At 34.9% G+C, this 23,015-nt stretch overlaps 4 protein-coding genes and 1 long non-coding RNA gene across 6 annotated transcripts; 3 read left to right on the plus strand and 2 right to left on the minus strand.

Moving 5' to 3' along the window:
• On the plus strand, positions 1 to 2,181 carry LOC106296096 (sugar transport protein 6-like). The gene is made up of 4 exons (XM_013732155.1): positions 1 to 250; positions 382 to 701; positions 781 to 1,407; positions 1,566 to 2,181. Exons 1-4 carry the CDS (start codon positions 121 to 123, stop codon positions 2,010 to 2,012), a joined length of 1,524 nt encoding a protein of 507 aa, XP_013587609.1. The 5' UTR covers positions 1 to 120; the 3' UTR covers positions 2,013 to 2,181.
• Positions 2,182 to 3,478: 1,297 nt separating this feature from the next.
• On the minus strand, positions 3,479 to 6,837 carry LOC106330360 (T-complex protein 1 subunit gamma). The gene is made up of 12 exons (XM_013768858.1): positions 6,715 to 6,837; positions 6,567 to 6,628; positions 6,397 to 6,469; positions 6,011 to 6,078; positions 5,845 to 5,914; positions 5,622 to 5,690; positions 5,460 to 5,531; positions 5,267 to 5,340; positions 4,287 to 5,075; positions 4,107 to 4,211; positions 3,934 to 4,008; positions 3,479 to 3,852 (listed from the first exon to the last, which is right to left on the minus strand). The coding sequence occupies exons 1-12, from the start codon at positions 6,737 to 6,739 to the stop codon at positions 3,667 to 3,669; spliced, it is 1,668 nt and encodes a 555-aa protein (XP_013624312.1). The 5' UTR covers positions 6,740 to 6,837; the 3' UTR covers positions 3,479 to 3,666.
• A 9,984-nt stretch (positions 6,838 to 16,821) lies between these two features.
• LOC106296696 (germin-like protein subfamily 1 member 7) lies at positions 16,822 to 18,021 on the plus strand. Its single transcript, XM_013732896.1, has 2 exons — positions 16,822 to 17,001; positions 17,334 to 18,021. The coding sequence occupies exons 1-2, from the start codon at positions 16,875 to 16,877 to the stop codon at positions 17,894 to 17,896; spliced, it is 690 nt and encodes a 229-aa protein (XP_013588350.1). The 5' UTR covers positions 16,822 to 16,874; the 3' UTR covers positions 17,897 to 18,021.
• A 1,326-nt stretch (positions 18,022 to 19,347) lies between these two features.
• Positions 19,348 to 21,365, plus strand: LOC106296923. Of its 2 annotated transcripts, XR_001261340.1 has the most exons (5): positions 19,348 to 19,474; positions 19,554 to 19,624; positions 19,703 to 19,851; positions 19,933 to 20,005; positions 21,293 to 21,365. It is a non-coding gene; the product is annotated as an uncharacterized LOC106296923 (long non-coding RNA). The 2 variants fall into 2 exon arrangements; XR_001261339.1 differs by lacking the exon at positions 21,293 to 21,365 and having other exon boundaries at positions 19,933 to 20,139.
• LOC106296915 (germin-like protein subfamily 2 member 3) lies at positions 21,282 to 22,154 on the minus strand. Its single transcript, XM_013733175.1, has 2 exons — positions 22,038 to 22,154; positions 21,282 to 21,829 (listed from the first exon to the last, which is right to left on the minus strand). The coding sequence occupies exons 1-2, from the start codon at positions 22,144 to 22,146 to the stop codon at positions 21,282 to 21,284; spliced, it is 657 nt and encodes a 218-aa protein (XP_013588629.1). The 5' UTR covers positions 22,147 to 22,154.
• Between the last annotated feature and the right edge of the window lie 861 nt (positions 22,155 to 23,015).

Below are 23,015 nucleotides of genomic sequence, written 5' to 3' on the forward strand. Positions count from 1 at the left end.
TTCAAGCAGTGTCTCCTTCTTCAGTTCCCTTCATGTTTCATCTTTAGCTTACACATACACACAACACATATACAAACACTTCGAGATACATTAGGTTTGAGTGGTGGTGTTTGATCGAACATGGCTGTTGTTGTATCGTCTAGCGGGAATGCTCCGGCTTTCAAAGCCAAGATGACTGTCTATGTCTTCGTCTGCGTTGTGATTGCCGTTTTCGGCGGTTTGATCTTCGGTTACGACATCGGAATATCCGGTCTACTCTCTTTCTCTGTATCAATTTTCATCTTACTTTCGTTTCAAGGAAACAAAACTCCAAACACTAACTTGTGTAATAAGTTACATGTTCTTGGTTTTTTTTCTAAGCTAACGTTAATGATTTTAAAGGTGGAGTTACGGCGATGGACGATTTCTTGAAGAAGTTTTTCCCCTCGGTGTGGGAGAGGAAGCAGCACGTTCACGAAAACAATTACTGCAAGTATGATAACCAGTTCTTGCAGCTATTCACATCGTCTCTTTACCTAGCCGCCCTCGTGGCCAGCTTCTTGGCTTCAGCCGTATGCTCCAAACTTGGAAGGAAGCCCACTATGCAGTTTGCTTCTATCTTCTTCTTGATCGGTGTCGGGCTAACCGCAGGAGCCGTTAACATCGTCATGTTGATCATTGGAAGAATCTTGCTTGGCTTCGGTGTTGGCTTTGGCAATCAGGTAGATATATAAAAGCTTTCTTGCGCTGCAGGATATCTAGAAATGACCTAACATTGTTGTGTCCACCTTAAATTTTCAGGCAGTGCCGCTTTTCCTGTCGGAGATTGCTCCGGCTCAGCTCAGGGGAGGTCTCAACATTGTATTCCAGCTCATGGTCACAATCGGAATCTTTATCGCCAACCTTGTCAATTACTTCACTGCCACGGTTCACCCTAACGGATGGCGTATTGCTCTCGGTGGAGCCGCGATACCCGCAGTTATCCTCCTCTTCGGTTCATTGATCATCTGCGAGACTCCTACGAGCCTCATCGAGCGCAACAAGAACGAAGAAGGCAAAGAAGCGCTAAGGAAGATCAGAGGAGTTGACGATATAAATGAGGAGTATGAATCTATCGTCAGTGCCTGCGAGATCGCGAGTCAAGTCAAGGACCCTTACAGGAAGCTGTTGAAGCCGGCGAGTCGCCCGCCTTTCATCATCGGAATGCTTCTCCAACTTTTCCAGCAGTTTACAGGAATCAATGCCATTATGTTCTACGCACCGGTCTTGTTCCAGACCGTTGGCTTTGGAAGCGACGCAGCGCTTCTCTCTGCGGTTATCACCGGAGTGATCAATGTCCTCAGTACGTTCGTCGGGATTTACCTCGTCGACAGAACTGGAAGGAGATTCCTTCTTCTCCAATCTTCCGTCCACATGCTCATTTGCCAGGTAGGTATCTTGATCCACAAGAAATCTTCTAAAACCTAACAAAAATCTTGGAGTAGGTATCTTGCTTCACAAGTAATCCTCTAAAACTAAAAAAAATTCTTGAAGTAGGTATCTTGCTTCACAAGTAATCCGCTAAGACTAACAAACTCTTGTAACAGTTGATCATTGGAATCATCTTAGCGAAAGACTTGGGCACCACGGGAACACTAGGGAAGCCACAAGCCTTAGTGGTCGTGATCTTTGTGTGTGTTTACGTAATGGGATTCGCTTGGTCATGGGGACCTTTAGGGTGGCTAATCCCTAGCGAGACGTTTCCTCTAGAAACCCGAACTGCAGGGTTCGCTGTTGCGGTCTCGTGCAACATGTTCTTCACGTTCGTGATCGCGCAGGCTTTCTTGTCGATGCTTTGCGGGATGAGGTCGGGGATATTCTTCTTCTTCAGCGCTTGGATCATTGTGATGGGACTGTTTGCGATGTTCTTCATACCGGAGACTAAAGGAGTGCCAATTGATGAAATGAGGGAGAGGGTGTGGAAGCCACATTGGTTCTGGAAGAGGTATATGCTTGCTGAGGATGATCATCAGGACGTGGAGAAGAGAACTTAATGAAAGAAACCATACGTCTCTTTGTGTGTTTTTTTTTTCCTGTTTTTTTTTTCTTGTTGATGTTTGAATTCTTTTGTTACTTCTTTTGTTTCGTGGGAACATATAGTGTAATAAGACCAACTTGTTGATTCAGGTTGGGTATTTTATCAATGAAACTCCATGAGAATTTCCTCACAATTTATAACTTGCGTACAATTTTATGTTTTTCTGTAGTATAATTCTATGTTGTCCAAAAACAAATTTGGGGGTGTCAGTGGGATTTAGATTTCTATAGAGTTTGTTGATTTTAAAAATTGAGAGATTTATTAAATTTGAAAAGAATCGTAGAAAATTTTGTATATTGTGAAAATCTATGAAAATAAAGTAATGTAATAATTTTAAGAATTCAAAGAAAAGTAATAGTATTTTCAAAATCTTGTTTTATGATTTAAAATGTTAAGAATTTAACTTCCAATAACACTTACTTTAATAGATTGTATAATCATTAAAATCGAAACTTTTTGAATGACAAATGATTCTGTACAGAATTATAGAATCATCAAACCAAAAACACTAAATTTTAATGACAACCTGAAAAATCTGTTAACCAATAACACTAAACTTGAAAATTCTAAAACTCATTATAAATCCAATTCCCACTAGCATCCCAAAAAAAGTAAAATTCTATGTTTCATGGAGTTTCATTGAGTAACTTAGGGGTGGGCGTTCGGGTACCCATTCGGGTTCGGTTCGGGTCTATTCGGGTTTCGGGTTTTCGGGTTCAAAGATTTCAGCCCCATTCGGGTATTTCTAAATTTCGGTTCGGGTTCGGTTCGGATCTTTGCGGGTTCGGTTCGGGTTCGGATAACCCATTTAAATTATTTTAAAATTTTTAAAATTCATTATATACTTTAAATTTCTCAAAATCTATAAACAAAACAATATATTACATATAAATTTGAATATCATATGTTAGAGTACCTAAAATTAACATATAAATTGGTTTGGTTTGAATATTTGGATTGAGAATCAATAAGTATTGTTGGTGTTTTGAGTATACTTTAGCTATTTTAGCCATGTTACTTTTGACTATTTGTATATATTTATAAGTATTTTGGATAAGTTAAAAGTATCTTATATATTTTGATGTTCTTAATATATATTAAATCTAAAAATAATTAATATATATAGGTATATAAATCAATTTCGGATATAATCGGGTACCCGAAATATTTCGGTTCGGATCGGGTTCGGTTTCGGTTCTCTAAATACCAAAATTTTGAACCCATTCGGATATTTAATCAATTTCGGTTCGGGTTCGATACTACTTTTTCGGATCGGGTTCGGTTCGGTTTTTCGGATCCGGGTTTTTTGCCCAGCCCTAGAGTAACTTATAAATTGTGAGGAAAAATTTCATGGAGTTTCACTGATAATAAACTAACCTGAATCAGCAAGTTGGTCATAAAACATGAATCATAAACTTGTGCTGATACGAAGATTCATCATCACTCACTACCAAGTTAAATGCAAAAGCATAAAATACTAAAGGGACTGTCATCAAGTTTCACAAACATTTCAGACTAAAATATCAAAAACAAGACGCATGATTAAAAAAAAAATAGTAAAACAAGACAAAAGAAAGAACAAGATTATGTTGGTGAAGAGCAAAACTTTTCTAGTCAGGAAGAATTTGCTCGTTGTCTGCATCTCCTTCTGTCTCAATGGTAGGCTTTGAAGGTCCAGCTCCTGGAGCTTGCTTCTTCTTGATACCACTCACTATATCATCAATCCTCAGAAGCATACACGCCGCTTCAATCGCTGTCTTAAACGTTTGAGCCTTCACATTGTACGCATCCCATATCTAATCACAAAGATTCAAAGTGTTAAAAAAAAGTCCCAACAAACAATAGATTCACCACAAAGCAAAGCTTTATGTTCTTACCTTGCTCTCTTTCATGTCAGCAATTGCACCAGTGTTTCCATCGATTCCAGTCCAGGCATTCTCACCATTTGCGTGCTAATACCAAAAAACACCAAAAGATTCAATCAATGAGAGAAAGATTCAGTACCAGAACATGTCAGCTAATGAAAAAAACAATGGTAGACGACTGATACCTTTCCTTGCAAAGCTGTCATAGTTCTGATCACGTTAACTCCACAGTTCTGAGCTAGAGTACGTGGAATAGCCTCAAAAGCTATAGCAGCTGCTTCATAAGGCCACTGTTTTCAAATAACAATCTGATTTAGAGACCACATTGCGAGTTTTTTTAAAAGATATTTAAACTATAGCCAAACCTTTTCGATTCCTTCAATTGTTGCACTCTTCTGTTTCAAAGTGGCGGAAACGGTTAACTCAGTAGCTCCACCCCCAGGAACAAGCTTCGGGTTCTTGATGATGTTTCTTGAAACAGACATAGCATCCTGAAGGTTTCTTTCCACTTCGTTGAGAAGATCTTTACTCGGTCCTCTCAAGAGCACGGTACACGCTTTAGGTTCTTTGCAATCAACAACGAAGGCGAAGAAATCATCTCCTATCTTCTTGACCTCAAACAAACCAGCGCCAGTACCAACATCAGACTCCTGAAGCTCATCAGGCCTGTTCACAATCACAGCCCCACACGCCTTAGCGATTCTGTTGTTATCCGTCTTCCTCAGCCTTCTAATCGCACTAACTCCAGCTTTACTGAAGTAGTGACACGCCAAGTCGCTGAGTCCCTTCTCTGTGATGACCAGATCGGGTTTGAACTTGAGTATCTGCACGCAGATGTTCTCGATGTACTCCTCTTCGAGTTTCAGCAGAACTTCCCAGTCCTCTTCTCTGACCAGCTCGGCGTTTGTTTGGTTTTCACCTTTCTTGTACTCGAGCGGGCAGTCGAGAAGGATTATCCGTGGGTTGACGATCTTTCTCTTCATTTTACCGGGAGCTACTACGTCTTTGTTGAACATGACTCCTTTGAGAACTTTGGAGTCTTCCAACTGGCCGCCAGGAACCTTCTCAACCTTGATGTATTTTTTGATATCCACTTCCCTTAATCCTTGTCCGAGATCAACACCAACCGTAGTGGTGGCGTCAATAGCCAAATCCTAAAAGAGCCACATAAAAAATCCGTTTTAAGACATTGAGCATAATACTCTGTGACAATCCATTACACATCCTAAATACAAGCTAAACAATGTTTGATTTTTGAGAAATTTGCAGATGTAGAAATGTGTTTGTGGGTATAAGTTTACAGTGTGACGTATAAGGAAAGATCTTCGCTATTTAAAGCACTCACAGCAATAAGATCTCCAAACTGGCTGGTGAATTTTGTTCCTATGCAGCTCTTGACTAGTCCTAGTACTGTTGCGCCTGCAATGTAAACATTTTTGTATTAGTAAACATGAGTAATTAGTACTAGATCAGGAAAGAAAAGTTCTCCAACTTGTCTGAAAAATATCAAAAGAGAAAGAAGGAAGAAGTGGGCTTACGGTCATTGACGTCGATTGACATGGCGATCTTGTCAAGAACAGCGATAGCATCCTCGAGAGCCTTGTTATAAGCTGCAGTGAAGAAACAAATTATTCAAATGGAAAAAAAAAGTAAGAAACTAGAACACTGTGGAAGAGTAACAAATCATACGGCAAGTATACCTCGGCATATGACTGTGGGATGGTAACTCTTTTCAATGAATGCTTCGGCAACATGCAGCATTTCACCGGCTGTTTTGAAAAAAAAAATCAGTGACAGCTTTAAGAACATATGCACATTACTTTAAGTATCAAATCCACAATAAAGCATCACAGCACTGCCTAACACACTCTTCAAAACAAACCTAGTGGCAGACAACAGTTTGAACAAAAGAATCATACATACCAAGAACAATAACAGATGTCGTCCCATCACCCACTTCTTCGTCCTGTGTGCGGCTCAGCTCAATCATCGACTGCAATCAACACACATGGAGATAAAAAAAAAATATCAGAAAAAAGGAACAATGAGAAGACAAACAAGAGCGTTGAAGAAAGGGGAGAAGTTAAACCTTAGCAGCAGGGTGAGCAACATCAAGTTCTCGCAAAATAGCATTCCCATCATTGGTAACAACAATCCCTGTAAAGAGCCAGAAACAAAGAGTTTACCACATTAAAAACACCAATAACCATAGAAGAAGAGAAAGGATCCAAGAAACAAAAAAACAAATCTGTAAAGATTGAATCTTTCAAGAGGCATAGACCTTAACCTAATAAAGGGTTTATGCATAGCTAACTCAGAGACTGAAACAGAACAGCTTAGACAACAAAAGAGAACTACAAATCTGTAAAGACTCAACCTTTCAAAAGGCATAAACTTTAAACCTAATCTTCCTCTCTTATAAGATCTACAGAGAAGATTAAAAAAAAAAAACAGTAATAAGAAGAAGCAAAGTACCTCCACCAGCATCAAGAAGCATCTTCAACATAGAGCGAGGACCCAACGTGGTGCGAATGATATCAGCCACAGCCTGTAAACATCAAAAACCCAGAACCATAGTGAAAAAACCATTGATTCAAACCAGAGAATGAAGCAACAACATAAAGGAAAGGACTTCATTTATATACCTTGGAAGCTTGAATGTTCCCATGGTGAACCTTCGTTCCAGATTCACGCTTCAAAGAGTCCTCTGAAACATTTTCACGAAGCGGTGAGTGAGAGTGTAAAAAAAACCTAATAGAGATTCAAAAGAGACGAGATCTGAAGGTGACTTACTGAGGACGAGAACCGGAGCGTTCATGATGTGGGGTGAAGGATCGGAGAAGAAGACGGCGAGGGAGCAGATTCGAGAAGCGGAAGAAGCTCAATGAGAAGGTTGAAGAGATGCTTATTGGTGCTGCTTCGCGGCTCTCGCTCTCCTTTTTATTAGTCTTTAGTTTTTAAAAGCCCAAATCTAAACAAAGCCCATAAGCCCATTTGTTTTTTTGTGGTTTCGAATTTTCTTGTTGATCGACGAAACAATTGTGAAAACTCGTTAGTATAGGACGTCTTTTCAAAAAAAAAATTATAATGCGGTTATGTAACATTTTTTGGATTATTATGAAGTTTTGGGTTGATTTGAAGCCCGTATCATCTTAATTATAAGATTTCCTTAAAAAAATTATAATGCGGTTATGAACTTTTTTTGGATTATTATGAAGTTTTGGGTTGAAGCCCGTATCACATCTTTAATTATAAGATTTTTTAGAATTTTTTATTTTTTTATAATATCTTATCTTTATTATTATCAAAAGAGAATTAAGAGAATACATGAATCCAACCATACAACAAATACATTTTTAAGTAAAACATGATAATTAGAAAAGTAATAACACGATGCTTTCTAACTCTTTTGCAGGATAGACTGATTCGATAACTTTATATATTTTTGTTTTCGGTCTTATATGATCTTGCGTTCGGCTGTTGTTTATTGTGATCCTATGCTTTTTATCACTTAATAGATCAGTGGGTGCGATCTATCTGTTACATCACTGCCCATTCCATACACCCCCGCTCCGGGAGATAACATGATTTGTTGTAGTCTCTATCCATATCATAAATAATCCCTCAAACTGACAATGATAAGCACTTAACTCCGTCGTCTCCCACTCCATGTCACATAAACATGCCGTATTTCCTCTCGTTGTCAAATAGAGATGAAACACACCTTTTTGAATTAATGGAGTAACCATCGTCCATGTCAGAATGTCAAAATAACATGACGTACACAATCTTCTCCATGCCCATGGTGGTTTAAGATTCCTTTTTTTGTTCCATAGAACTTGTAATCCTTCCAGAGAATTTTCTGGATGGAAAAAACCACCATGACTGACAAGCCATGGAAATACACTGACAATACAAAACCACCATGGTTTGATTGTGGGGAGAATGCACTCAACAATAATGGAGATAATAGACTCACCTATTAGGGAGAAAAAGTCCTCGTCAAAGCTCTGATCCAAACTTCTTAACTGCCCAACGAACCAGTGGAGAAGCAGAAAACTGTTTGCACATGACGAAGACATTACACGACGGCACCAGGACGAGGAGAGATGGTGTGACGATAGATCACGTCGCTTGATTCGATAACTAAGCGACGACAATGAATTTATCTGAACTAAATGCTTTAGAAACATAAAAACAATAATATAACAAGAGTACGAACCGACGCCGGAGCCGGCGCCGGCCGGAGATTGTTGTAGAGAAACGGTTGTTTGTTTTCGTCTTTTCTGTCGCTTGCGAGAGAGAAACGGTTTTGTTCTGTACTTTTAGAAATATGTATAAAATATGGATAAAATCTTGATCCGATTTAGAAAACTGTTAAACAATTCTATGTACTAGTATTATGGCCCATGCTATGCATGGGCAAAGTAATTACTAAAATTTTTCATACAAAATTTTTTTGTCCAAAGTGTATCATTATAATTTATTTTATCAGAACAAAAACATAAAATCTTGATTTCCCAAGTGCTAAAAGCTTCATGCTGTCTCAATAATTTCTTTCAGTATCCAAAACCTTATAAGTGGAGCTAGCTTTTCATTATGTGGTTTTCACTTCTAAGAGCATCATTATCGGAGGATCTTATCAGGGTTTTTAATAAAATTAGGAATTAAAAAAATGAAAAAAGGCAATTATCATTGAAGACGTATCTTAATTAGGCCACACAAGCAACGTCTCTTGTATGCCACGTGTAGCTTTGATAGAGTTTTGGGAGGAGAATACGAGGAAGGCAAAATCACTTTGCGAAGAACAAAATCATCGACTCCTCCTCCTCCTCCTCGGGAGCTTCCTTGCTACATCACGAGCTTCCTCACGATCGTCATCCTCGGCGTGGGACTCAACGCGAAGTCCTGGATGGTTTATCAACCGCAACCGCCACCGTCTTCTGACTCTTCCCCGTCGCCGTCTGATCGTTTTCCAGGAATCACATCACTGGAGACGCCATCGAACAATCAGAACCTAGAGATTGAGGACATGTTTGCCAGCTAGAGAGCTTCAAGCCATCGACCGCTCTCCTCATCCTTCTCATCAAAGTCAGTCCCTTTTTTTTTCTTATCTCTTTTGATCTTCACTTGGAACCATACCCGTTCACCATTCTTAAAGTCTCAGACTTTGATAAGTAATTCAAGTTTTAGTATAAGAGTTGACTTGATTTAGTAAAATCAATCCCAGTTCCCCTTCTAGGGGTTGGTTTGTGTGTTTCATAGTATTACTGTAACTCGTTGTTAGTTTGTGAGTCTTCTTGTGTGTTAAAAAGGCAATGGCATCTTGTCTGATGATTGATACTATTATTGTAATTCGTTGTGAGTTTGGAGTCAAAAAAGCAATGGCTTCTTGTCTGGGGATTGATATTTGATAATTTAATAAGTTGTCTGTTTCTTCTTCTTGGTTTGGTCTGTGCTATTGAATACTATTACTGTAACTGTTGTTAGTTCATAGTTTTATTGGGTGCAGGAAAGGCAAGGGCTTCTTGTTTGGTGATTTATAATTTGGAAGTTGTATGTTTCTTTCTGCTAGATAATATCATTTTAGTACAATTGCTTATCGTCTGCCTCTCCGTCATGTCTCTCGGGGCCGTCATCACCACCGCGGAGGCGCAGGAGACTCTGTGGATACGATGAAGGAGAGCCGGAGATACGGTGCGGCCGGGATGTTGGCAGGTTTATCTCATTTCCCTCTTCATCGGAGCCTGCACCATCAGAGGTTAGTGTATCTCGTTTTACTATGCTTTGTTTAAGTTGGACTGCTTTACGTTTTTACAGATTCATGATTATCATAATAATCACCGAGAGATTCCTATCGTTAATTCATTCCCTTGAGTTGATGAATAATGAAAGTGTATTCACAAGATCAAATGTTCCTTCTCAGGTTCTTTCTTCTTTCTCAAGTTTTTTTAATTTTTTTTTAAGAACCTACTTAAGAAACTTGCAATGGAGGACACAAATTTAGGTGTCTCTTAACTAAATTTTTAACACAAATTTATTACTAAACAATTGATTAAGAGACCCTAATGGGTTCTAGGGATAAAGATGCTCTAACATGTAAGATTCAAGCGCCTTGAGGAAAACCGTTCATTTCTTCATTTTACTGTTGTTAGCTTTCGTCTCAGACTCCCAGTCAACTTCTAATTGTAAATCTGTGTAGAAGACAAAATTTAATATAAATTTACAGATTTACTAAAATGACACAAATTAATTATGTTATTACTAGAATGACTCATATTTTTAAAAAATTATTAGAATATTTTTTTGGTCGAAATTGCCCTTGTCCATATTTATAACAAAAAAAACATTGCCAAAGTACCCTTAACATTTGATCGACGGCAGATTTATTTTCAACAAAATAAATCTATCGAGTAATAAGTCTGTATATAAATTTTGTATAGAAAAATAAATATGCCGTTAAAGTGGTGTCAGACTTTCTTAAAAACTTCAGATTTGTTTCCACGGCAGAGTTAATTGTCCGATTTGAATAGAAAACAGATTTTGAAGAATATGTATGTCGAATGAGGTAGCAGATTGTTATAAATGGTAAATTTTTGTGATCAACTTATTTTCTAGTGTACCAATTTTTTTTTTTTATGTTTGACTTATTTTCTTACGACAGAGTTATATATCCGACTTAAAATTGTTGGTAGATTTTTTATTTATGTAGTGGCAGACTTTTAAGTTTATGTTGTGACAGATTTATTGACAAAAATTTGGGTTTATGTAAACCAAACTTAATTTAATATTTAATTTCGACCCGATTTACATTAATTTCGAAGCTGGTTTATTTTTAGGTTTATTAAAATCAGAATTAGGTAAATTTTTGGTAATTGTTGTCATCTTTTTCATCCCGTTATTCTTTCTTATCAAGTTGTCCCTTTTCATAGTAGTTTAAATCACTTGTTGCAATACTTATTTTTTGGAGAAACATGGATCACATCACATCGTACACTTATAGTAAACATGGATCACATCACATCATAAACATGGATCATGGTGGTGTATCTTTTGTTTTTATATACTCATATCATCTCGTGTTCATCGATCCAAAAAGAAGTACAGTATGCTCTAACCTTGTATCGGACCACAAGCATGTTGTAAATACAGAACTCCCCACGAGGATATTGATACCCGACCTCAACATGTTTAGCTGTAGTTAAAGACACCAGAAGCCTCATTTGATATACATGCACAACTGGCCACTATTTTACTCTGCAAATCCGCACAATTTCATCCTCGTCATAGTAGATACCATATTTTAAAGACAATCTGTAGCTTTTTTTTTCTTTGAACACAGACAATCTGAAGCTTAATTTCCAAGGCATATGATGATGATGAGTAATCTCCGAGTTATTGTTTTTGATTTGACCAACCAGTCTTTTCAGAGACTCGTAAACTGCAAAAAAAGGGGTTAGTGTTGATGCATCATGTAATATATTTATACATGTTGCAGTTCAGTTTGTAGAAGATGGGACTCACAACTCCAATAAAAGATGGAGGCCATCCTCTGTGCAACGCTTTTGGATCCTTCCAGATATAGAGACGCAACACTGTCAATAGCGATGGACCAGTCATCTCTACTGATAAGGAGATTTGTTTGTCTGAACAAAAAGGAGATGTAAAAGCACAATACACACAAAATTAGCACAATTCCCTTCGATCAATCCACGGAAACCTTCAGTCCATATATATACTTCAATTTTTGGACAGAAAATGCAAAATAGTATCAACACTCCAACAGAAAGATCATCAATGTCAATCAAACAAGAATGTCAGTCTCTCCAATGGAGTAATTAACATCAGTCATCGACCTGATCCGACCAAAACCCAGATTTTAATTCACAGAAACACACATTATGACTCAAGAGAATGAAAAAATTGGCAAACAAATACTTGCAGATCCCGATAATGGCATTTCTCGGAAATTTAATTAACCCCTTCACTCGCTAGTTTCGCTTGATTAACAACTGCCTAATAGCTCGTCTTCACATTCTCCGAAGCCATAGAAAACGAGAAAGATGGAGGTGACGGAGATGAATGTGAATTAGGGTTCGTCGTCTTCACCCGATAAAGGTTTTTTTTTATTTTTAGAAAAAAATAAATTATTTTGACCAAAAAAAAAATATTTCTAATGGCAACCTTGTGTATACTAAGATAAAGACAGGGTTTTGTGTCTTTTTACTTAATAACTAGGTGTTTTGCCCGTACATGCGGACATAATCATTTTACTAATAGTTATTAATATATGTATTATGATTTAAACATGAGGATAACTTATTCTTAATCATTTTAGTTTTCTTCGATTTTTATTTCGGTCTACGTCTCCCTAACACAAAAAGCTATAAAAGTATGAGATTATAAGAGCATAATTATATCAAATATTCTACACAATAAAATAAATTAAAAATGTGAATTTTTGAAGATTATAAGAGCATAATTACATATCAAATATTCTACACAATAATGTAAATTCAGAATTTGAATTTTTGGTCTCACTTAATCTACTTTGTATTTTTGAATCAGAAACATGTATTAAATTACCAAAAAAAACACTAAACACACACAAAATCCAAGCAAGAACAAAATAAATAAAAAGTAAATAAAAATTAAAGTTTGATGATAATTTAGAAGAAACTTTTTTAAAAAAATGAATTGAGAAAATGACAATATTTCATTGGTTTACTTGATCAACATATACATTGACTTATCTTAATATTTCATAAGTTTACTTTTAATAAAAGAAAAAAATAGATAATGATAGTTTTATTATTAAAGTTAAATTATGGTTAATTACATAATGATAAATCTAATTATTAATTAAAAATATATCTATTTTTGCTGTTTCATAACATGATTACATATGCAACTCTCTAAATTTTATATCAAAGCATATTTTTCTTATAGATTAAACAATAATTAAACATACACGGGAAATAACTATAGAAGTAATTCAGAATACTCAATTCATAATTCCAAACTCCATGTAACAAAACCGACTTGCTCCTAGTCTTTCAAACTCAAAGAAAGAAAAAAATATAGAATTCCAACTAAAAAAAACATATATCAAAAGTACATAAATTTATATGTCAAAAACTATAATCGAGACAATTTAGAATGAATGAGAAAAATGAAACTATAGAATTTTAAAACATCTTACATCACATGAAAATAAGAAATGGTCCTAACTTGTGTAAAATAATTATAATTGTAATTCCAGTTTGAAAATTTGAAATAGTTTTATATTATTTAAATTAATAAATTAATGATTTATGCTAAAAACTTAAGAATCTAGTGAAAGTTAAAATAATTATAATCATATTCCAATTAGAAATTTCAAAATATTTATATTATTCAATTTAATGAATTAATTAGAAAGTTTGAAATATTTATATTATCTAAATTAAGAATCTGATTATTTAATCTAAAAATAATAAGAATATGACAAATAAGAAAAATTAGCTAAAATCATGGAGAATGTGACAAATGAGCAAAATCACTTCATAAATAATAGTATAGATTGTGTTATTCTAGTAATTTTATATATTAAAACAGAAGTCACAACCTTGATTCATGTGTGATTTTTTTTAAAAATGGACCTAATGAACATATTCCTAGAAAGTCATGTTTCATTTAATATCTAATCTTATCATTTAAATTTTGGGCCTACAAGAAATTTTTATTGGGCTATCAATAATTGAATTTAAACAATAAATGATTCATTGGATTTATAGATAGTATAAATTAAATAGATATAATTTAATGTTGTAATATTATGCCTCAATATGCTAAATATTTAAATATTTGTCGATGTTAAATTTTAAAATTATAAAGATTTTTTTTTAAAATAAAAAAAAATCATATTATCTAACAATGATTACTCTTTACTACTTTGAACCAATGAAAACAAATTTTAAACTATATAGGTTATTTTAAAAATTAAACAAAAACTAAATGTTTAATTATTTACTCGATAATATAAATCTATGAAGCGAAAATTTTAATTTCTTAAAAACTTTATAAATTTGTGAAATGTTACAATATATTTTAATATGACAATAAAACCATATTTTACTAATCTTTGTATTTATAGTTACGATTTTAATAATGAAATAATAATCCAAATATATATAGAAGAAGATACAAATACATGTGAATGTTTGAAACAATCTATTCAATGAAAAAAATATTCAGTAAACTTATTATGTTTTAAAAATTGATAGACACATATATATTATAATATATACTAATTTAGAATTGAAAACAAAATATTTATATAAAAATAAATGAAAACAAAAATCTGCGCGGTTACGTGGGTCGAGATCTAGTTACAAAGTTATAAGAGTTAGTCTAGTAATTTGATGTATAATTAGAGTCATTATAAGTAATTCCTCATTTTATAATGATTGAAAACATGTAAGAATACCAGATAATACCATGTGCTTTAGTATTACCCTAGATTAGGTTCGTTTCCATATTTGATAGGGATCTAGAGTGAGTCCTACTTAAAAAATTTCAAACCTAAAACCAAAGACAAATATTAAAACCTACTCAAATACTTAATGAAAAAGAACAACATGAATATAAGAGCATCTGCAACGCAGTTGCTTATCATGAGATTTAAGTGTAGGCTCCACAAAACAAGATTTAAGTGTAGGCTCCACAAAACAGTATAAGCCACGATGCTTCCAACTCCAAAATAAGCAGCATTGTTTTTCTGATGCTTGCATTGTTTGCGGGTCCCACTGACACGTGGCGGTCCGCGATTAATTAACTTTTTTTATTTTATTTTTTATTTTTTTCTCAGACAAAAAATAAATAAATAAACACCCCCACATTAGGGGGTTGTGCGTTAATGGTTCTCTAAGAATGTCATTTACATCAAAATCAGCTAAACATAATATTATTTGATGAAGCATATTCAGTTTTTTTTTCACTCTCGACATTAGCAATAATATACATGTTTAACAAAGACTGTTAAACAATCATGAACCTTAAAATACAAAATCTTTTAAAAATTTAACAAAGAAAAATAGTAAAAAAGTGATTACCTTCTACGATTGTATCCCCTAAACGTTAACCCAATACCACATCTGAAGGATGACTGAGAACAATTGGCAGAACACTATTAGATGAAACAAACGTTAAACATTTGATTTCCGTTTAACAATCGGCAGAACACTATTTGAACACCTCTTTATTGGCATTTTTATCCAGAGCTTTTCTTTTGCTAAATGGTTTCTTATTTTTATAGAAACAAAAGACGTTGGAGTTAGTGGGAGGTTATTTAGGCGTAGAGGAAATGATTTTGGTAAATGAATTTAAAAGGAATCATTTTTTAAAATTTTAACAGAATAATGAATTTTATTTAAAAAAATGTGAATGCCACAAGTCATGCACATAATTGCCAATTGACTTCTGTTTTATTGTATAAAAGATAACCGGAGGAGAACCCAAACCGGAAATGAAGGTTACTTTTATTATAGATAACAGCAGCCTCCTTGAGAAAAAAAAAAAAAGAGACAGTAAAACGAATGGAGTTGATGTCATGGATTATTGCGATGGAATTTATCCAATATCTAAGAATATATTAATATTTGAGATAAGTGAATGTCTTGCCACCATCTCACGAGCTCAACACCCAATTTATCATCGACAACTTGCAACGCACGTGATTTATTATTTCAAATAAATATTCACATTTTGTGTGTTTAATAAGACCGTATTTTAGTGGTTAGGGCACTTTGATTAAGTGGCTCTGCACTAATATGTTTTTATCTTCCAACTTCCAACTTACCAAGAATATTTTGGTCACTCTCCTCATGATGTATACGCAGCCATCACTTACATTCTATGTATTTTGAACTAGTTGATCATATTTAAAAACGAATATATTGAAATTTCAAATCTCAATATGTCGTGTAATCCAATATATAGTTAGTATTATATATTGTGTTCAAAAAAAAAGTTAGTATTATATACCAAACAATCACTATTGACTTGTATGATATATGGATAGAGCACTCAAACAAAATTGAACATTTACATTTCGCCTCCTTTTTGAAACTCCAAATTGTGGATGTCATCAGCATCAGGTCAGTTTTTCCACTGAGGCAGGATACCATGTCAGGTGAGCTACTTATATGTTCGATTATAAACCTTTTGTCAAAAAAATGCCCGATTATTTATATCACATTTAAACTCAAACTTTATTCAAAATTTGATTTCAAACGTTTTCTAAACCAAAAATCTTACATATTTAAGTTCTTGCTAGCTAGTCTATATGAACCTCTTGTTTGTTTTTGATAAAACTAAAAATCTATTGGTCATCAAATTTCAAATACAATTTATATTCTTGAAAAATGAAATTTCGTTTTTCTAGTATATATAACGAAATAATTTTTTTTTAAAAAGATATTAATACTACTTTACTTAACTTCCCATTTTAAATAATTTCTACTGTATTTATATTTTTAAATTGCATGTGTAGTTTTACAAAGAAAAATACAGCACATTGGGACGTTGCTAGCAGTGGATGCCATGTTATATCGCTAAACGCTTGTGTAATCCCGTACCTACCATCCGAAGGCATTTGCATCTTCACACTTAACTCATTTAAGTTATTTACAATTATAAAGTTTGCCTGAAGATATTTTCCAAATTAAATTAAGAAGTCGGCTGTTCACGTAATTAATCTTCTAATCGAAAATAGCACTCACCAATGAGATATGACCACTAAAATTTTGTACGACTTAATTTAATAAAATACCCATTATCAACTTAAAAAGATCAATGATCAATGATGTATTGTGCTATATATAGCGCAACATTCTTGTGCAAAATGCAATATCTCAAATACTTACCACAAAGCTATAGACAAAAGAAATACAAAATATACCAAAATACAAAAAATGGAAGGGCTTCTACGCTTTCTTGTAGCCAAAGTCATCGTATTGGCTTTAGCATCTTCATTTGTATCTTGTTACGACCCAAGTCCTCTTCAAGACTTTTGTGTTGCCGTTGATGACGCTAATGGCGGTAATCCCTATTTAATATGGTTCCTTAATATCGTACTAATTGTGATTTATTACTACTGTCTCTATATACAAGTGAAGTGATCGCTCTTGAAACTAGAATGCATTGGTTTAGAGTGTGAATATAAAATATACCGTGAAATTAATTCAGTCGATCCTAATAATTCGATAGATGCTCAGTCCTACGTCATGCATGTGGTATACCGAAACAAATTGCGAACTACGTACATCATAAATTAGTAGCAACAGTAACAAAACACACCTAATATTGAACGTATACATATCATCAATAATGCGACAAATAATACGTAACAATGTTTAATCTCTTATTTTCAGTTTTCGTGAACGGAAAATTCTGCAAAGACCCAAAATACGTGAGGGCCGAGGATTTCTTTACTTCGGGTCTAAACATCGCCGGAAACACCATGAACCGCGTCGGCTCCAACGTAACCAACGTCAACGTCGACAGAATCCCCGGACTTAACACCCTCGGAGTCTCTCTTGTCCGTATTGACTTTGCCCCGGGGGGTCAAAACCCGCCACACACGCACCCACGAGCCACGGAGATCCTCGTCCTTGTTGAAGGAACGCTCTTGGTAGGTTTTGTAACATCGAACCAAGACAACAACAGATTGTTCTCAAAGGTTCTTTATCCTGGGGACGTGTTTGTGTTTCCCATAGGAATGATCCATTTTCAAGTGAACGTTGGGAGGACGAACGCGGTTGCGTTTGCTGGTCTTGGAAGCCAAAACCCCGGTACGATCACAATCGCAGACGCGGTTTTTGGTTCAACGCCTTTGATTATGCCGGAGATTTTGGCTAAAGCATTTCAGCTGGATGTGAACGTGGTTAGGTTTCTCGAAGGAAGGTTTTCTTCTAAATATGATCGTCATTATTAATAAGATTAAAGGAGTGAATTAACAAAAGAAAGATAAAAGGAATGACGTGAAAATGTAAAATCTGAATAAATGGTGTGATGTGGTATGTAATATATAGCGTGTGAAAATTGAAATAAAACAATTAAGGCGGTAAACATAAGTTATTAATTTGATAATAAAAACTGTGAACGCCTGCCAGAGGTCGCAAGTTCGACTCTTTGTCGGCGCGGTGGTACTATGACTCTCCGAAAAAATCTTAAGGGATTTTTCTCGATTTGGAACACCACTTGCGGTGGAGGTAAAAAAAAAAACTGTGAACGCATGAAAATGAAGCCAGTCTATATACTATAAAATTAATTATTTTCTTTCTTTTGTGAATAGCTAACATCCAAAAAAGTAAAATTCTGTACGGTTCCTTCCAATCAATCACATCCCAAGTTTTCTTTTCAACAATTCTGAAATACATGCAGTCTACTCTTCGGAGTTTTGTTATTCATGCTTATTTAACTTTTATATTTTTTTTACTGTAAAAAACGACAAAGCCATTTTACAAAGGTTATTTTTAATTACACACCAAAAATGATTAAGCCCAAAACCAAACCAAACCAAACCAAAGTGAAATAATGAATTTCAAACTGATAAAACCATAAACCGAATCCAAACCGTGCAATTAACTTTGCACCTCTAGTTTCAAGTTAACGACCTAAGAGCAGGATTAACCCTGTCTCTTAGACATGTATCTTACATAATTTTGATTTAAGAAATGCACCCTATACTTTATTGTCAGCGTACTGAACTTAAGAAAATAATTTCAAAAAAGAACATTAGAAAGCCAATTACAATCTACAGGAGAAAGCACTAAGAGCAGGATTAACCCTGTCTCTTAGAGATGTATCTTAACATAATTTTGATTTAAAAAAAAAGAAAAATGGCAATTAACACAAGGAACGTCTCCTAATTAGGAGGCAGAAGAACCGTGCCTTCGAGGACACGTGTTACAATTGTGTCGCTCAAGGAAAAAACGTAAAAGTCTTTTGTCTTCTCCATCTCTCTTCTTTTTGTATTTGATTGATTGGATTTAGTTTATCGATTTTTTTATTTTTTTTTGACAGTATATTTAAAATCGGGAATACGAATTACTCGTTGAAGCCATTGATTGGAGCTCCGTTTGGATCTCTGTTCCAAGTTGAAACCGGAGAAGATGGTTCTTTCCTCTGTCTCATTCTTCCCATCAAAAAAAGTTTTGTCTTTTTTCTCAAAATCACATTAAAGAATCGTGTTTGTGTTTGGTTATAGATTTGATTGAATTGATGTTATGGTAATTCAAGAAAGTAGCAGAGTTAATTTTATAGAGAAACGTTCGAGAATTTATTGACAATAATGAATCTTAAAACCTCACTGCTGAAGGGATTGAAGCTATTCAGATATTTAAACAAGACTTAACTTCTTGTGTGTTTATATATAGAAGAATCTGTTAATTGCTTATGTGGGATTATTGAAGCACTGATTGTTAATGTGTAGAGAGGGTGCAAAAGGGGATGAGATTACTGAAGATATGATTGCAAACAGCAAAACATTAGCGTTTAATCTTGTTTTCAGGTAATGTCTTCACAGTTTACTTCTCTCTCTGCTTCTATTTGAATCCATTAGCTTTTAATCTTGTTTTTGGTTTTGATAGGAAAAATATCTCCTTAAGAAGCAGAAGAAGTATGCGCCAAAGGTGCTTCTAAGACACCCTTTTGCTGGAAGGTTTGTATATTTTTATGTCCCTTTTTTTCTACTTCTTTAGTTTCTCTTATTCTTATTTGTTGTTTATGTTTTTGTCAGTATCTACGAAGCCTATTTGAAGAAATATCCAGCCAGAATTAAGCGTGCTCCCTTTTGTTAACAATGGCTACTGTCACTGCATACTCGGATGTGCTTGTGGTGGATATGGTTGGTGGTCTTGTCACTGGTGCAGTGGCTGAACGGATATGGTTGGTGGTCTTGTCACTGGTGGATATGGTTGGTGGTCTTGTCACCGAGTCCTTATTCTTCGTGTGTTTTGTTTTCTTTAGGGAGCAAGATGATTACGAGAACAGCAACGAGATGTGCGTTATCAAGATGCTTAAGCCTGTCAAGAAGAAGAAGGTTAGTCTCTTACATTACTTATATATAGAGGTTAGTGATAACAAGCCCTGAAAAAAAAACAAGGATGACATTGGTGTTGATTCAGAACATGAACAAAGATGATCCCTTTAGTTAAACTCCTGCTTCGTTTACAATTGAGAGAGTCCTATGTGTATTAATTTTGTGGTTTCTCAATGAGTTCTGAGACGTAACTCATCGTTTGTTTCCTCTCATAGGCTATATTTCTCACTTTGATCATTAAGCATAGTTTCGAGGGCATTTAGCACATCTCCATTTACTATTTTTGTGTGGAACTAGAGTCATGCTCTGTCTAAATTTTCTGCAAGTTTCGTATCTTTATATATGTTTTGCAATCTCCATTTACTATCTTTGTTTTAAGAACCTTTAAATAAGAAACTCCTATTGAAGCACAAAAAAGTTAGTGTCTCTTAACTAGATCTCTTAAGTTACTTTTAATAATTAAAAATCATTAAGAGATCTAAAGTGGGGTTTTGGGTTAATGATGCTCTAAGTGAAATAAATTCTAACTGATAAAACTGTAAACCAAATCCAAACTGCACAATTATCGGTAAATATTTAATTGGAAAAGACGGATGGGTCTTATAAATATATTGGTTTGATTCATGAGCATCAGCTCTTTTTCCCGCTTTCATCCTCTTTCGCTCATTCTCTCTCTACGAATTGGTTTTGGCTCTAACTTTTCTTGGTTCGTCATTCAAGAAAGTATTATGGTTCTCTCCCTAGATGAATTCAAGATTGTTGCTTCTAGAATTATTGATGGAAGCGTTGTTCAAGCCGACCTTGTGGAGGCTATCAAACATCTGAAGAAATTTTGATCGAAGGAGAACATTTATTCTCTGCCAAAGCAATCCATCTGTCCCCTTTCCAAGAAAATGATGAACAATCCTGTGACATTGGTTTCTGGAGAGATTTGACTTCTCCACTCAGTTTTTGGTTTAGTATTCGAGTCATAACGTAATTTTTGGTTTACAAAGTAACGCACAATCCAATTGAAATACGCATGCAAGATCATTTTTGAATCCTGTTGAAAATAATCGCTTCTGTGTGTTGATCGTAGACCTATGAGTGTCACTACATTGAGCACTGGTTACAAGAAGTGAAACTTATGCATCTTTTTTTCTGTGAAGTGTTTGATTATTTGTATATCATTTTATGTTTTTGCTTAGTAGCTTTTGCTTTTGCTTAGTAGCTTACATTTTATGTTTCATTATTTGTATATCATTCATGCATCAATGGGTTTGGTCTGAACCTATCTTTATTTCTTAGCTGGGAATTTACCGTTAACCTTCTGGACCTCCTGTGATTCTAAATAGAACGCCTTAGCAAGCAAGTCATCAGGAATCCGAGGGTTAGCACCAAACAGAGACGGTCCAACACCTTGAGCCCCGGAGTTCTGACTATCAAAAGCAGCGAGCACGGAAGCAGGAGCATTGTTAGGGCTCTGCTGGAAATGGAGAAGAGCTCTAGGGAATACAAAGACGTCTCCTTTGTTGACGTGTTTAGAGATTAGTTTTCCAGCGGTGGTCAAGAATCCAACGAAGAGACGTCCTTCTAGGACGAATATGGCTTCTGAAGCTCTGGGGTGAAGATGAGGCGGGTTGAGTCCGCGTGGTGCGTAGTCGATCCGAGACATGGAGATACCCAAAGTGTTGAGGCCAGGGATTTTCTCAACGTTGGCACCTGTAACGGCTGAGCCCAGTGTGGTGTTGGTGGTGGATGCACCATTAGCTAAGCCTATGTAGTAGAAGTCCTCTGGTGTTACTTGTGCTGGGTCTTTGCATGGGTATCCGTTGACTTTCTCACCTATTAAGAACATGATTAAAGTCAACGACAACAAAATTATAGTGTTGTAAGAAAATTAGTGATTCCAGTTCATACATATACATACTTTACAAATTAAAAAAAAAAATCTAAAAAGAGACGTATCCTCTTCATTATTCAGAAATGTGGCATGAATCTACTTTTTTCCAGAATATAAATGTTAGAAGAACAGATAAGAGAGATGTGATACCCTTGAGATCAGCAACACAAAAATCTTGGAGCATGTTTGATTCGGCAAAAGCCGTGTGGGCGGCCACAAGCAAGATGGTAACAAAAAGATAAATCATGGAAGTGGCCATTTCGAGAAATGTTATTGATGAGTTTGAGAAAACCCTTTGATCTTATTTCTCAATTTATATATGTCAAGAAGATCTAACCAATGGAGATAGGGGAACATAGGCTCGTTAATTTTATACTTTTGCCATAATTAGGTTAGGCGTTCTGATCGTTGGTTTATATTTGGTGATTAAAATGGCTCTTGAATGTTTAAGACATCAATGAGCCTATAGTTATAGGTTGACACTCACCATAAATACACCTTTAAACCCTAATAATCAACAAACTTGAAATTTTAAAAGAAGGGACAATGATTTTGTTGCTTATTGGTTATAAAACTCGAGAGGTTTGTTTGGTTCAGTGAAATCCAAACTAGTCCTTCTGTTTTGATAACCAAACGAGAAGGCATTGTTCTATTTCTACGCAAACAAATTAAATCAGAGCTTTAAACTGGCTAGAGGTGAACAAAATCGACTTTATCTACCCATGCATTTGCATGATCATAAGATATCTAATATTAAACCTACTAGGATAAGACCTGCGCCTTGCGCGGAATTAAGTTATTATTTTTATTATATTTTGGAGAATGAAACAATAGTTTGGTTTCATTTGGATTAGGGGTGTTCAATCCAGATATCGGGTTGGTTTCGATTCGGTTCGGTTTTTTCCGTATTTTGGTTAGTAAAATATAACTACTATTCTAAATCCATATTTACTTTGACTTTAGTCTTTCACATACTTTTGAAAGATTTCAACTGGACAACTAAATTGATCAGCCAATCTTGTTGCTTTAAATCATTAGTATATATATATATATATTATTTAGTTTGAATATTTATTAAATAAAAATTCATATGCGTTATATTTTATGATCATTTGTAACTTATTATAA

Source organism: Brassica oleracea, chromosome C1, assembly GCF_000695525.1.
Source record: "Brassica oleracea var. oleracea cultivar TO1000 chromosome C1, BOL, whole genome shotgun sequence".
Taxonomy (NCBI): domain Eukaryota; kingdom Viridiplantae; phylum Streptophyta; class Magnoliopsida; order Brassicales; family Brassicaceae; genus Brassica; species Brassica oleracea.

Coding starts and splice junctions, on each gene's coding strand:
- LOC106296096 (XM_013732155.1), top strand. CDS start 121: ATGGCTGTTGTTGTATCGTCTAGCGGGAATGCTCCGGCTTTCAAAGCC. Junction 251..381: donor TTACGACATCGGAATATCCG/GTCTACTCTCTT, acceptor ATGATTTTAAAG/GTGGAGTTACGGCGATGGAC. Junction 702..780: donor GTGTTGGCTTTGGCAATCAG/GTAGATATATAA, acceptor TTAAATTTTCAG/GCAGTGCCGCTTTTCCTGTC.
- LOC106330360 (XM_013768858.1), bottom strand. CDS start 6,739: ATGAACGCTCCGGTTCTCGTCCTCA. Junction 5,532..5,621: donor TCCCACAGTCATATGCCGAG/GTATACTTGCCG, acceptor TCTTCACTGCAG/CTTATAACAAGGCTCTCGAG. Junction 5,076..5,266: donor AGTTTGGAGATCTTATTGCT/GTGAGTGCTTTA, acceptor TGGCTCTTTTAG/GATTTGGCTATTGACGCCAC.
- LOC106296696 (XM_013732896.1), top strand. CDS start 16,875: ATGGAAGGGCTTCTACGCTTTCTTGTAGCCAAAGTCATCGTATTGGCT. Junction 17,002..17,333: donor CGTTGATGACGCTAATGGCG/GTAATCCCTATT, acceptor TCTTATTTTCAG/TTTTCGTGAACGGAAAATTC.
- LOC106296915 (XM_013733175.1), bottom strand. CDS start 22,146: ATGGCCACTTCCATGATTTATCTTTTTGTTACCATCTTGCTTGTGGCC. Junction 21,830..22,037: donor TTGTGTTGCTGATCTCAAGG/GTATCACATCTC, acceptor TGTTCTTAATAG/GTGAGAAAGTCAACGGATAC.